The sequence below is a fragment of the Pollicipes pollicipes genome, unplaced genomic scaffold (assembly GCF_011947565.3).
Source record: "Pollicipes pollicipes isolate AB1234 unplaced genomic scaffold, Ppol_2.1 Scaffold_4295;HRSCAF=5057_pilon_pilon_pilon, whole genome shotgun sequence".
Lineage (NCBI taxonomy): Eukaryota > Metazoa > Arthropoda > Thecostraca > Pollicipedomorpha > Pollicipedidae > Pollicipes > Pollicipes pollicipes.
The window spans coordinates 10,823,565-10,836,829 of record NW_023596461.1 but is presented as its reverse complement, the minus strand read 5'-3'; the positions used below and the strand labels follow the sequence as shown (position 1 = coordinate 10,836,829).

Below are 13,265 nucleotides of genomic sequence, written 5' to 3'. Positions count from 1 at the left end.
ACCCGCAAGGGCTAATGCATCACACAAGCACGCGGTTTTAGGGTTCGCAAGCCTACCAACACTGCGTTACAGTAGCCTTGGAGCGCCTGTAATCGCTGTGGCATCCAGTAAACGCACCCCACCATGTGAAGAGCACGTAACGTGTCGGCCCCGCGGCGTGTACACTGTGACTCATCACCGGCGTCGGAGGGACGGCCTCATGCAAGCCCGGTCATCTCTGCTGACAGGGCCGGGGGGCCCACACGCGGTGAGTGCATGCCATGCCCCTCCCACCGTCGGCAGATCGGTTACAAGGCTGGGCGACTGGCCTGTGCCGGACGCCCGGTCTCGCAGCGACCTCCGGGCGGCATGGCCCAGTCTGCCTACCGTGCGGGACCCCGTCTGCAAACCTTGCGTTTTCTGATTATTTCTGTCTTGAGCAGGGGTTCATCGAGGGGAGGTTTTCCCAACAGCATGTCCGTGTCGCCCGAAGAGCCTGTGGGGTATACATCTACATTCAGTGCCCAGCAGAGCCCGAGACAGTGTTTCCGAATGCACGTTCAGGTTCTGCGTCAGTCTGCAGCACCACCTGCCCGCGCCATGTTTGGAGAGTGTATGAATGGAATTACACGTATCTGCTGTGGCCGGCTGTGGCGCAGCAGATTGGAGTCTAAACTTGGCGCACACCTCGACGTCTCAGAGTGTGAACCCATTACCTGAAATCATGGTAATGAAACGAGAGACGCTGAAGGAGAATACGCCATGGCCATTTTCATATTAAGCAGCTGCGACAACACACCGGTCTAATTCATATTCTTGGCGCCGTTTCAGCTGGAAGCAAACAAGTTTCTAAGTTTCTAAGCTATCTGAAAGATAGCTTACTTGAATTATGTACGCGCTCCGCCCAACACGAAGACATCCCCGGCCCCACATGTACGCTCTACTTAGCCCGTGACATCAGCCGTATTTACCACAGTGCGGCGCGTGCCCCACTTGGTATGACTTCAGCCACGCATGAAAGCATGCACGCTGCTGATTAATCACCCAAACTGGTGCACGCCGAAAAAATAAGCAGCTGAGCTTTACGGCTCATTAGCCGCTGCAGTGAGTGGCCAGCGTGATATGACGGCTGATTCGCATGCACCCACACCTTCCATGCCATCGCCGGCCGGCCTGACAGCCAGTGAGGGCGTCACACAGCCACCCGGACCCCTGTCCGCTCGGTCAGTGAGAACAACACCACACTGGAGCCCAGACCTCAGTCTGTCTGATAACAGGGACGACACCACACTGGAGCCCAGACCTCAGTCTATCTGAAAACAGGAACCACACCATACTGCCACCCAGACCTCGTCGTAATTGAGGCTTTACCACACACTTAAATGCTCAGGCTACGTGGCATCGCCTGCCTCACATCCTGTCAAGAAAGGTGGGCACGGCGGGCCACTCAGACCTCAGTCCGCCTGATAAACAGGGACAACACCACGCTACCACCCAGACGCAAGTCCGTCTGGTAAGCCAGTGACGTCGCACCGCCATCCGGACCTCGACAACCGAGCGGCGACCCGGGGGTAGCGCCGCGCTGCCGCTCAGACATCAGAGGTCCGTCCAGCCGGCGGTGATGGCCGTGCCGCCGGCCCGGGCGTCCGTCCCGCCCGACGGACGGCGACAGCGGCTTCTAGCGGCGCCCGGCGGCGGGAGGGCCGCCGCCGTCAGCGCCCCACGCTCCGGCAGCGCGGCTGCAGCACCACCCGCGTCGCGTCTGCGGCCGCGCCGACGGCCGCCGCTCGGCCGCCTCCGAGGGCCGGCCGTGCAGCGCCGGCTGCGCCGCCAGTCGGCCGGGCCGCGCCAGGAATGCGGGGTCAGTCGCGGCGCCAGGCCGCCTGCTCGTGGTGGCTCGCTGCAGCGGGCAGCACGCCCATGACAGGGCACGTTACACGTGAAAACATATTGAGATTGATTCTGCATGCAGTGTTTCATCTAATTAACCATTGTTTATGCGATGTATAGGTGGACGCTGGCATGCTAGGCCTGTCTGCTGCGCACTTCACTCGTGGTGCTCGTTAACGCGCTGTGAGATCAACGCTGAGCACCACACCGAAGATTGGGGTGGGTGGATTATGCTACAACTGGAGCTGGAACAGCTGACTCCCTCTGAGTGAATGTCTCGTCTAGCATGACTGGGATTCGCCATGATACCACGCGTTCCAGGACAGCTGGTCTGGTGGTGGGCCCTCGGTGCCCGTTACATTCCTCGTCGAGGCTAAATGGTCTCCTGTCCATTTGTAGCTTCATCTCCACAACGGAACGGTACGGAGCATCCGCCACGCCATGGAAAGGTAGAGATGCGGAGGCCAGACAGAGCGAGAGAGACTGAGACAGAGGACAGAGAGACAGAGACAGAGACAGAGACAGAGACAGAGACAGAGACAGAAACAGAGACAGATACAGAGACAGAGACAGAGACAGAGACAGAGCGAGAGAGACAGAGACGGAGACAGAGACAGAGACAGACAGAGACAGAGGCAGAGGCAAGTGCAGAGACAGATACAGGAGTAGGGGCAGGGACAGGGACAGGGACAGGGACAGGGACAGGGACAGAGACAGGGACAGGGACAGGGACAGGGACCGGGACCGAGACCGAGACCGAGACCGATACCGAGACCCAGACCGAGACCGAGACCGAGACCGAGGCCGAGACGAGACCAATACCAAGACCGAGACCGAGACCGAGAGCGAGACCGAGACCGAAACAGAGACAGAGACAGAAGCAGAAACAGAGAAAAGGCAGAGGCAGAGACAGAGCGGCTGGGCCGCAGTGCGTTGACCCTGACCAGGCAGTCGGAGCTGAGTATTGGCCAGCCATGCGCAGCCAGGAGGAACGGCCCGTGTCCGCCCCACCGCCAGGAGACGAGCCGTCGTGCCCGGCCCTAACGACCCAACATCTACACCGCTGAGGCGTCATGCTCCCTTTACCGTTATGAGCGTTCCGCCATTTCAGTATCCTGGGGTCTGATTGCGTGATATCGCGGTCATGATGGGCGTCTGTCCAGCAGGACCTCCTTTTCACAAACCATTCGACCTGACTGAGAACCGCGCTGCGGATTCTGAACTGGGCACCCTAAGAAGGAAACAAATCTTTGGGACCTGCAATTGGTCAATGACAACGGCGAAGCTGAGGGACATCGAGCGACGGGTACTCTCGCGTTAAACACCACCAACCAGCCGTCCATGCTGTTGGTCTTCCAGCAAGTCACGTCGTGACTAGACGCAGACCCGTGGTTACCGTACGTTTCACGGCTCTTTGGGTACCGTTGACTGCTGACATACGGGCCAGGCCAAAAATTGCTATGCGCGCTAGAAATCGGGTGAAAACGCAATTTATTCTGTTCTGGAATCGCGCGCAATCTCCAGCAATGTCATGCACGCTGGACAGGAGACGCCGTTCGCCTAGTTGGAGCATTGCTGTGATTGCAGAGCGCGGCAGGCGACGAAGCTGCGGTGCGCTGGTGGTCTGGTGGACCCACCACGACGACCTCAGCCCACTGGCACCGATTCCGTTAGCTCACAATACGCTCATGGATGACCTTCCGGCTGTAAGAAAGTCACGAAGCACCCAAACGGCCGGTGAAAAGTCCCGAACTGTGGTTTTTGCCAGACTCGCGGCCGTCGCTTGTCGTGAGGTCCGTGACTGTTTGCACGGTGAGTGCCGCTTGATGTACCGGGCGGATTTAGATCGCTATCTTTCGGGCCCAGATGCCCAGGTTGGTGTTGGCTAGAGCACACCACGATGAAAGCAGGTCAGTGATGCGCAATGTCTGGGGTGCCCCTGTGTAGAGGAATGGGAAATTTGACCCATATGTTCCACAAACCAAAACGTACAGGATTTGGTAGCCACGGAAGTCGAGCAATATCTACTTACTAAACAAATCTATCCCACCTGTGCTTAATTTAGAACATGATCAATGAGCCTGCCCACTGAAAGCATTTACAGTCGATTAACTCGCGCATGCTTTAGCGAACGAAATGTACTATAAACCAAATGTTTAACTCCTTTTCCCGCGGTTTAACAATACAAGTTTTGATACCTAAAAATCGCGCCCCGCAGTCGTGAAGAACAATATTCACACACCCGTTTTGCCAGTCTTGGCTGTGATAGGCGATTCGGAGAACTCGGCTTGATCGCCATGGGAATTGATCCGGATGGGAGAGATCACACGAGCAGCGTTTTTGTGAGATCTGCTGCAGATTGTACAACCACAGACATTGTTAATCGAACAACGCGCTTAATCTCGTGTTGGCTTAAAGCAGTCAAACATCAAACGCCTCCGTAGATGGCAGATTGTTGTAAAAACTGTTTTATCTAAAGCTGTAGATACAGTACACTGTCCCCGTCTGACTTTATATCTGGCAGCTGTTCCGATCTTTCACTGATTGTGCTTGTCTTGAACAGCTTTATACGCAGTCATGAACTCCCAACGGATCTCTGTAGGGTTGTTTGTTTTGGGTCATGGCTTATGATCGGCTATGACAAGGCTCGGTCGCCCACCGAACTTTGACCTTGTGCTCGGGTAGCTGCAGCCCTATGCACTCATGCCCCGGCCGGGGCGCTGCAGCCGGAGCTCGGCTGATACACGCCAGATGCCCGATGCCGTACCTTTAGAACAAGGTCGTCACAGACGTCAGCGCATGCGCAGCTGCATCTCTCTGGCAGGCTGGTCGGCAGACAGTGTGTGTGTGTGTGACTGGATCCTGACGTCAGTCGGGGTACCCCCGGCCCGTGCGTGACCAGATCCTGGTGCCGGTCGGGGATGTACCGGCCCCGTGTGTGACCGGATCCTGACATCAGTCGGGGCTATACCCGGCCCGTGTGTGACCGGATCCTGACGTCAGTCGGGGCTATATCCGGCCCGTGTGTGACCGGATCCTGACGTCAGTCGGGGGTGTACACGCCCGTGTGTGACCAGATACTGACGTCGGTCGGGGGTATACCCGCCCCGTGTGTGTCAGAATCCTGACGTCAGTCGAGGGTGAGCCCGCCCGTGTGTGTCAGGATCCTGACGTCAGTCGAGGGTGAACCCGCCCGTGTGTGTCAGGATCCTGACGTCAGTCGAGGGTGTACCCGCCCGTGTGTGACAGGATCCTTACGTCAGTCGAGGATATACCCGCCCCGTGTGTCACCGGATCCTGACGTCAGTCGGGGGTGTACCCACCCCGTGTGTGACCAGATCCTGACGTCAGTCGAGGGTGTACCCACCCCATGTGTGACCGGATCCTTACGTCAGTCGAGGGTATACCCGGCCCGTGTGTGACCGGATCCTGACGTCAGTCGGGGCTATACCCGGCCCGTGTGTGACCGGATCCTGACGTCAGTCTGGGGTGTACACGCCCGTTTGTGACCCGATACTGACGTCGGTCGGGGGTATACCCGCCCCGTGTGTGTCAGAATCCTGACGTCAGTCGAGGGTGAACCCGCTCGTGTGTGTCAGGATCCTGACGTCAGTCGAGGGTGAACCCGCCCGTGTGTGTCAGGACCCTGACGTCAGTCGGGGGTTACCCGCCCGTGTGTGACAGGATCCTTACGTCAGTCGAGGGTATACCCGCCCCGTGTGTCACCGGATCCTGACGTCAGTCGGTGGTGTACTCACCCCGTGTGTGACCAGATCCTGACGTCAGTCGAGGGTGTACCCACCCCATGTGTGACCGGATCCTTACGTCAGTCGGGGGTATACCCGCCCCGTGTGTCACCGGATCCTGACGTCAGTCGGTGGTGTACCCACCCCGTGTGTGACCGGATCCTTACGTCAGTCGAGGGCATACCCGCTCCGTGCGTGACAGGATCCTGACGTCAGAAGGGGTTCCCCTGGTCCGTGTGTGACAAAATCCTGGCGCCTGTCCGTGGTGCACGGCCTGTCCGTATCACGGCCGGCCCGCTGTGAGAGGGCGCGCTTTTTGACGGCTACGCTGGCACTGATGCCGTATCTCAGTCATGATGGACGAGCACCTATCTGACAGAAGCACCGAGCTGACTGCGGTCCCACGGACGAATCAGTACAATTATTTATTTGGGGTTGTCGTCGGCTGTGAGACATGTTCGGAACGATTCAGTCGTCATAAACCATCTGGTTCATGGTGTCAGCTGAAAGCTGTTACCTGTTGTGGGCTGCGATGAATCATTCTTGATAGTTTGTTACCTGTCATTGGCTCACATCAATGATATTTATTCGAACGCTACCGTTATCCTGTGAAGAACTGAACGTCCGGGCGCCCTCTGTGAAGTTACAATGCCTACTGCGAAGTTACTACCGATAACATGACGCACTTGAGGGACATGAATGACCGTGTTGTTGAGCTCAGCTGGCGATTCAGTAATCAGTGGCAATGCAGCGCTCGACTCGGTCGCGGGGTCACGAGAGGTTAGCAGCCAAACGTGCATGTTGCTCGCATGTCCCCCCCCCCCCCGCCCGTCCCCATTCCCAACTGGGCCAGAGGAAGCACTCAGAGAAACCCGGAAAAGGAACAGTTCGCCACAACAGCCCGGCCACAGATTAATCAGCGCCGTCTGACGGCGCCGGGTGCCGGAGGCGGCGCCGCCACCGCGGAGTCGAGGCCACTAAATGGCGACAGCCGGGTCACAGTGTCGGCCGGACGTCCGCCGCCACCTCGCGAGGGTGGCCCATTGTGGCAGGGCGCAGGGCGCGCAGGGCAGGGCGCGCCGCTGACCTGCTGCCGACCGGGCGCCGCTGCCGCTCGCGGCACACCGCAGCCGGCACGGCCGCGGCGGTGCGCTCACTTCCGCTGGCGTCGCCGCTGCGGCGAGCGACGGCGGCGGCGCAGACGCCCCATCGAGCTGCCGTCTGCGCTCAGCTCCGGCAGTCCGGGGCTGGGAAGATACGGCTGCCGGCGCTCATCGCTCATCTTGGTCTGGATGTACTGCGGCCCACTATGGGTGCGTGACGCGCTCAGATGCGGCGTTTCGTGAGGTCTCAAATCCTCCATCTGAATGACACATTCACTTGTAATGCATGATTGCAATCTTTTTAGCCCATAGTCCTCATTTTAGATTGTGCATGATTTCACTTGCCATCCTCCGAGCTCTTTAAATGCACGCCCCGTATCTAACCTACAATTCCCTCCGTCATTGATGTTGACTACCAGTTACAAACTCCTGCCAACACCAAACAGGCTTTCAAACGGATTCATGAATGCGTTTTACTGTTCACGGAAATTTAAATGTTCTAATATCTGTAGCGGTTTTAGGGAAGTTCTCATGCATTGAGACTTCAAGTGACGCTGTCACCCCTGCGTGTCGCATCACTGCCGCTGCAGTCCATGCAAACTGCACCATCACACGCTCACTATCAGTGCATCGCGGACGGGCGACACTGCGGCCGGCGCCGCGGCCGTCGTCGTGTGGCGGCGGGCGCCGGGCGGCACGCTCGGGCCGTCACGTGACCGGCGGCCCGTCCAGGCCAGCGCTCAATGGAGGCTGCAGGGAGTGGAGGAGCCCACCGCCGAGCGATACGATCGGACGATAGCGCCGCGATATGCAGGGACCGGTTGGCGGCGGCGGCGCGCCCCGATCCGCCGAAGCCGCGGCCGTCGCCGAGCGCGCCCAGACACTGCAGCCCCTGCCCGGCCTTGGTCAATGCCCGTTGAAAATGCCGGTGTAATGAGAGGACTGTGGCGACGTGCCTCGGATCGGATGTGTCTGCTTTGTCGGCGGCGGCGACGGGCCTTCGCCGGGCCGGCGGCGGCCCGCCGCGCCCGGCCGGTAATGCGCGACCTTATTCGGCTCGCGCAGCTTGACCCCTGACCTTCGGCCCCAATCGGCGGAGCGCCGGCTGCCCGCCGGGCCCGTCCAGTAATCACCCGGGACAGCCGTGGCTGTGTTTGACACCTCGGCGTGTAATTTGTCCGGGTGCGCGGCCGCCTTTGTCTGGAGTGCGTCGTGTCTGTGTCCAAGAGTTCCCAGTGCAATATCTAGGAATTCGGATCGTGTTTTTCTCTGTGTCCTCAGGATGCGATTTCACCGGGGATGTCCTAGCCAGGGCTTTGATTGTCAAACGTCTCGGTGGTCGATTTGTCCCGGTCAGGGACCGTGTCTGTAAACCGCTCCACAGCGCGCAGTCCATTTGGTCCGGTGTCTTGACCGTGTCTGACCCCCCCCCCCCTCCATCGCGAGCGAGACTTCCGCCACCGTCGACAGTCCTCGCCCCAGGCGTGAGCTGACCGCCAGCTGACCGGGCGCTCGTGCCGTTGCAGGTGCGGTTCGCCATGGTGGTGAGGTCGGAGAGCCGCGATCGGCTGGAGCTGATCCAGCTGTGCCCGGAGCTGCCGGCCTCGCCCGGGCCCACGGCGCCGCCGCTCAGCCCCGACGGCCGACAGCTCAACGACGAGATCAAGAAGGGCGGCAAGCGCCTGTTTCCGCTCTATGACAACCTGAGCAAGACGGTGAAGCGGCACCGGGAGAAGTCCCGTGAGCGAGACAAGTCGCGCGACCGGGTCAAGCAGCGCGACAAGCTGCGGCTCAAGGAGGAGCAGGAGGCTGTGGCTGACCGCAACAACGCCAATGTCAGCGGCGAGCCGACGCGGGAGCAGCTGGAGGCCGAGCAGAGAGGCAGAGAGAAGACCAAGGAGAAGAGGCGGTTCTACCAGCGAGACAAATCAAAAGATAAGAAGAAAAACAAACATAAAACGAAGGAAAAAGATGAGAAGGGTCAGGGAGAGCCGACGGTCGATGTCACCGCGGCACGACTGTCCGATGCAGTAGATTTGCCTCGCCCAAGTTCGACGTACAGTTTTAAGGAAGATGCCGCCATCTACGGGTCCGTCGAAGTCTGCTCAACCCCTTCTTCCCGGGCTGCCCAAATCCAGGAAGACAGGTCAGCCGCGGTCATCAAGTCCTCCGACCAGGTCAAGGCCTTTCGTGACTCCCCGTCAGCGTTGTCGGGCCCGGAGAGTCCGTCCGCCGCCAGCCCCGGGCCGTCTGGACTCACCCCTAATGACGGGAAGGATGCGTGTCGACCGGCCCCCTCCGCCGCTGGACCGACCCATGGCCAGACCCCCGCCCCCGCCCCCGCCACGAGCCCCAGCTCATCACCTGGGACCCGCCCATCGGCCACCGAGGACTCAGTGTACGGTGATGTGGCCGGCAACAGGACCGCGCTGTACGGCGATGTAGCCGGCAGCAGGACCGGGCTGTACGGCGATGTGGCCGGCAGCAAGACCGGGCTGTACGGCGATGTGGCCGGCAGCAGGACCGGGCTGTACGGCGATGTGGCCGGCAGCAGGACCGGGCTGTACGGCGATGTGGCCGGCAGTAGGACCGGGCTGTACGGCGATGTGGTCGGCAGCAGGACCGGGCTGTACGGCGATGTGGCCGGCAGCAGGACCGGGCTGTACGGCGATGTGGCCGGCAGCAGGACCGGGCTGTACGGCGATGTCGCCGGCAGCAGAGCCGGACTGTACGAGTCGCCGCTTGGGCGCTACAGCTCTCTGGCCGCTCGCTATCTGGCCCGGAAGCAGCCGGCTCGCCGGCCGTCCGAGCACGACTACGAAACGTTCGAGTCGGTGCTGGGCGAGGCGAAGCTCACCGTCGCGGCGCCGGTGGCGTCCCCTGACGAGGACCCTCCACCCTCGAAAGAGGCAACCTCAGCAGCGGCGAGCGGCGACACCCTGGCGTTGGCGAAGGAAGGGGCTTCTGAGCTGACCGGGGCGGTGGTTCCGGCAGCGGCGAGCGAGCCAGACTTTCTGCCGGAAGATGCGGCGACAGGCAGGATGCAACGTCTAGCCGCGGCTGCCGCCGGTGCGGTCGTGCCAGCGCCCCTGAATCAGAGCGACGCGGCCGATACGGAAGCGGGAGATAGCCCCGATACGTCAGCCGTCCCGGCCGCGCAGCCAAGGCTGCAGCCCAGTGCGGCTCCGGCGCCCGCGGTCGAGTGTGCGGTGCAGAACTCCAGCGACAAGGCCAAGGGCTCGCGAAAGTTTTTGTCGTTTCACTCGCGGGCCGCCGGAAAGACGAGTGCGAAGCGATCGTTTCTGAGCACGCTTCTGCGTTCTAGCGATGCTGCCAGCGATGCCGCGCGCTGCGCGGCGGCAGAGGGTGACGTGAGCAAGGTGAAGTCTCTGCCAGCCAAGTACAGGGATCTATTCCGTGACAGGAGGATCGCCCCCGGCTCCGAGCGAAGCAGCGGCCGAGCAGAGACTGCAGCTGCGCGAAAACCGGACGAAGCCGCGCCCCCAGCGGAGCAGCCCGCCTCGCCGCCCACGCCTGCCGAGCCGGAGGTGGTCGAGATTGAGCTGCCGGGTGTGTTCGGTCCCTCACAGATGCGGGCCAGCCTGCGGATCACGCTGAAGAACTCGGCCGGCTCCCGCGGCGCCGAATGCGCGGGTGCGGGGAGCTCTTCGGCGGCCGCGGACGCGCCATCGGCCGCCGGCATGGGCTCCCGCCAGCAAGGCCGCGCCCGCGCGAAGCCGGCGTCGAAGCGGCCCAGCGAGCAGCGGCTCTCAGTGGCCATCCCGCCCGAGACGGTGGCCGCGCTGACCTCCAAGTTCAACGCGCTCATCCAGGCGTCGACCTCGGCCGAGTCGTCGCCGTCTCCGACCGGCGTCAAGACGTTCAACCTAGGCTCGATCACGCTTGACAAGTCGGGCAACGTCTCCAAGTCGTCATCCTTCCGGCGCACGGAGGCGGCGCGCGTGTCCTCGCGCCGCCGTCTGGCCGCCTCCCAGGCGGAGCGTACGCACGCGCTGCTGAGCAAGGCGTCAGCCGCGCTCAGGGACGACGCGACGGGCCGCGCGGCCGTCTCGTCTAAACCCTCGTCGAAGCCCTCGTCCAGAGCGTCGTCCAGGTCGGCCTCGTTCCGGCGGCAGAAGGGCGGCGGCTCGGCCGGCGCGGGCGGCGCCCCAAAGCCGGCCTCGTCGGCGACCGGTCGGGACGTGACGCGACTGTCGGGCTGTCGCCGATCGACCGACGCCAGGACCGCCGGCGGCAGGCCGGCAGGGCTCGCCTGGACGTCCGCTGTCAGGGCCGAACAGAAGAGCGCCGGCACCAAGGCCACCGCTGTTGTCCACGGGCTGAGAGGAGACGGCAGCGGCAAGGCTGGCACCGCGTCAGAGAAGCCAGGGCCCTCCACTGTTGAGGCTAGTGTTAAATCGCCAAACAAAAGTAAATCATCGGTCAAAGAAGCCGTCGGAAAGAAGTCCGAGTGCTCGGAATCTACAGAGGGGAAAGGCAATGCCTCTGATCTGTCCGCAAACAAAAACGAAGCCTCCAGCAGCAAATCAGTTGAAGCAACAAGCAAAAAGTCAGTATCCACCGCTTCAGGTGACAAGAAGGAATCATCCGCTACAAAGCCGAATGAACAGTCAGCGGACAAAAAAGAGCGCAAAGTCAGACCGGCACCTGCAGATCAGAAAACGACAGGTGTTCCCAAATCAGGACGCGACAAAATGGATGTGTCGAAAATACACGACAGGGAACTGCGCAAGCTCACCAATACAGGAACGGTGGCGAAGACCAGTGAACTCTGGCTGAAAAGGGCTCAGTCAAGCAATGAGCTGGGGACGGTTAAGAAGAACTCTGCTGCAGTCACGCGTCTTTCACTTAAGAACCGTAATCCGGTCAGCGAACAACCATCCAAGACAAGCGGAAGAACAGAGTTGTTGTCTGGGAAGAACAGCAAGATGACAAGCTCAGAGAGCTGTTTGATGAAATCTTCATCATCGATCGCGAGTCTGAAAAGTGACGTATCGCCGGGGCAACACAAAGAAGTACTTAATCTGCGCTGCAAGTCGTCCGCCAAACAGATCACGGCCCGCGGACGTGACGATGACGCCAAGGTGTCGGACACCACAGGGCGCTCGCAGTCGGACGTCAAGTCTGGACCGGGCTCTTCGCCGACAGCAACACCGCACAAGGCAAAGGAGGAGAACAAAATAACTCCGGTGAAAGAGCAAACGGAATCAAAGGAGGCCTCTCGAGCGTCGACGACTCTCAAGCAGAAAACGGACCCCAAACCTGGTGTGCTTATTGACAGCCACTTGTACGGGGTGCCGTCTGTGGTTGGCTTCCACCAAAAGACAAAAAGTACCCTGTTCGAAAACCGACTTTACGGGGAGACATTCCCACCAATCAAAAACAGCGTCCACAAGCATGTGAGCGCGACCGCTCCGACCCAGAAGTCCCGCCTGCCGATAACACCGAGCGCACGCTGCGCGCGCGTTGACCACCCGCCTGTGGGGAAGACCCTGTCGCTCAAGTCACTACCGCCCTCGCCGTGCAGCCGTGTGAAGGAGGCGATCCATCGGTTCGAGGCGCCGACGCCGGCGCGCGCCGCCGCGGCGCCGATGCCGGCCGAGGCGGTGCGCAAGGCAGCCACGCTGCCGTCTCGGCTACCGGCGCCGGCGCGCGCGCCCGGCTTCTACGAGTCGATCTGGGACGGCCGGCGCGAGTACAGGCCAAACGAGTCGTTCCTCTGGAACGGCAGCTCGCAAGTGACGTCGTGCGGTGAGAGCGTCGGCTCCAGCGTCAGCGCCAGCGACACGGCCTCCAGCGCCAGCGACGCCGGCTCCATGCCCGAGGAGGAGGCGGCGGTGCGCGCGCGCAGCACCCTCTGGCGGCGACTAGGGATGCCACGCGCCGCGCCGCCCGCCGCGCCCGCCGCCGAGTACGAGCCGGCCGGCGGCTCCAGCAGCTCGGGCACCGTCACCTACGAGAACGGCTCGGATCCCGGCTACGAGCATATCAGCGGCGACAGCTGCACCGGCTACGAGCAGATCGGCGCGCGCTACGAGCGAATCGGCGGCGCGCCGCCCAGCGAGACCACGTCGGCCGGCTACGAGACACTCTCGCCCCCGTCCGAGACGTCCACGCTCTGCTACGACGACTGTGTGGTGCCAGCCCGCCTGGCCGTAGTCAGCGAGCACCAGGCCGAGAGCCTTGGCTACCTGGACCGAGGCACCGCGCAGTACGAAGATATCGGCGGCGCGTGGGCAGCGCGCGGCCTGCTCGAAGGCACCGACCTGAAGCCGACGCCACTGCAGACCTTCGAGGAGGAACCGGAGATGGCAGGTCAGTCAGTGGCGGGGGAATGGCCGAGTTTTCAATTTAATCATGACTATTGTATGACTATCAAGCCGCAGAATAAATGGTTCGCCACCCACGCGTCTCGCATGGGTTGTGAAGCGAGTGCAAACGATGCTATGAATGGGGGCGGACGATTCCTTGACTCGGGACGGATGATTCTGTGACTCGGGACGGACGATTCCGTGATTCGGAACGG

General features: G+C 61.3%; 1 protein-coding gene across 1 annotated transcript in view; it reads left to right on the top strand.

The window, feature by feature from the left end:
• The window catches only part of LOC119096858 (serine/arginine repetitive matrix protein 2), a 56,125-nt gene that overhangs the window by 17,599 nt on the left and 25,261 nt on the right, over positions 1-13,265 (top strand). Inside the window, exon 2 of the mRNA XM_037219820.1 lies at positions 8,245-13,054. Within this exon, the coding sequence (XP_037075715.1) occupies positions 8,257-13,054 (4,798 nt within the window). The 5' untranslated portion in view covers positions 8,245-8,256. The remainder of the gene's footprint in view (positions 1-8,244; positions 13,055-13,265) is intronic.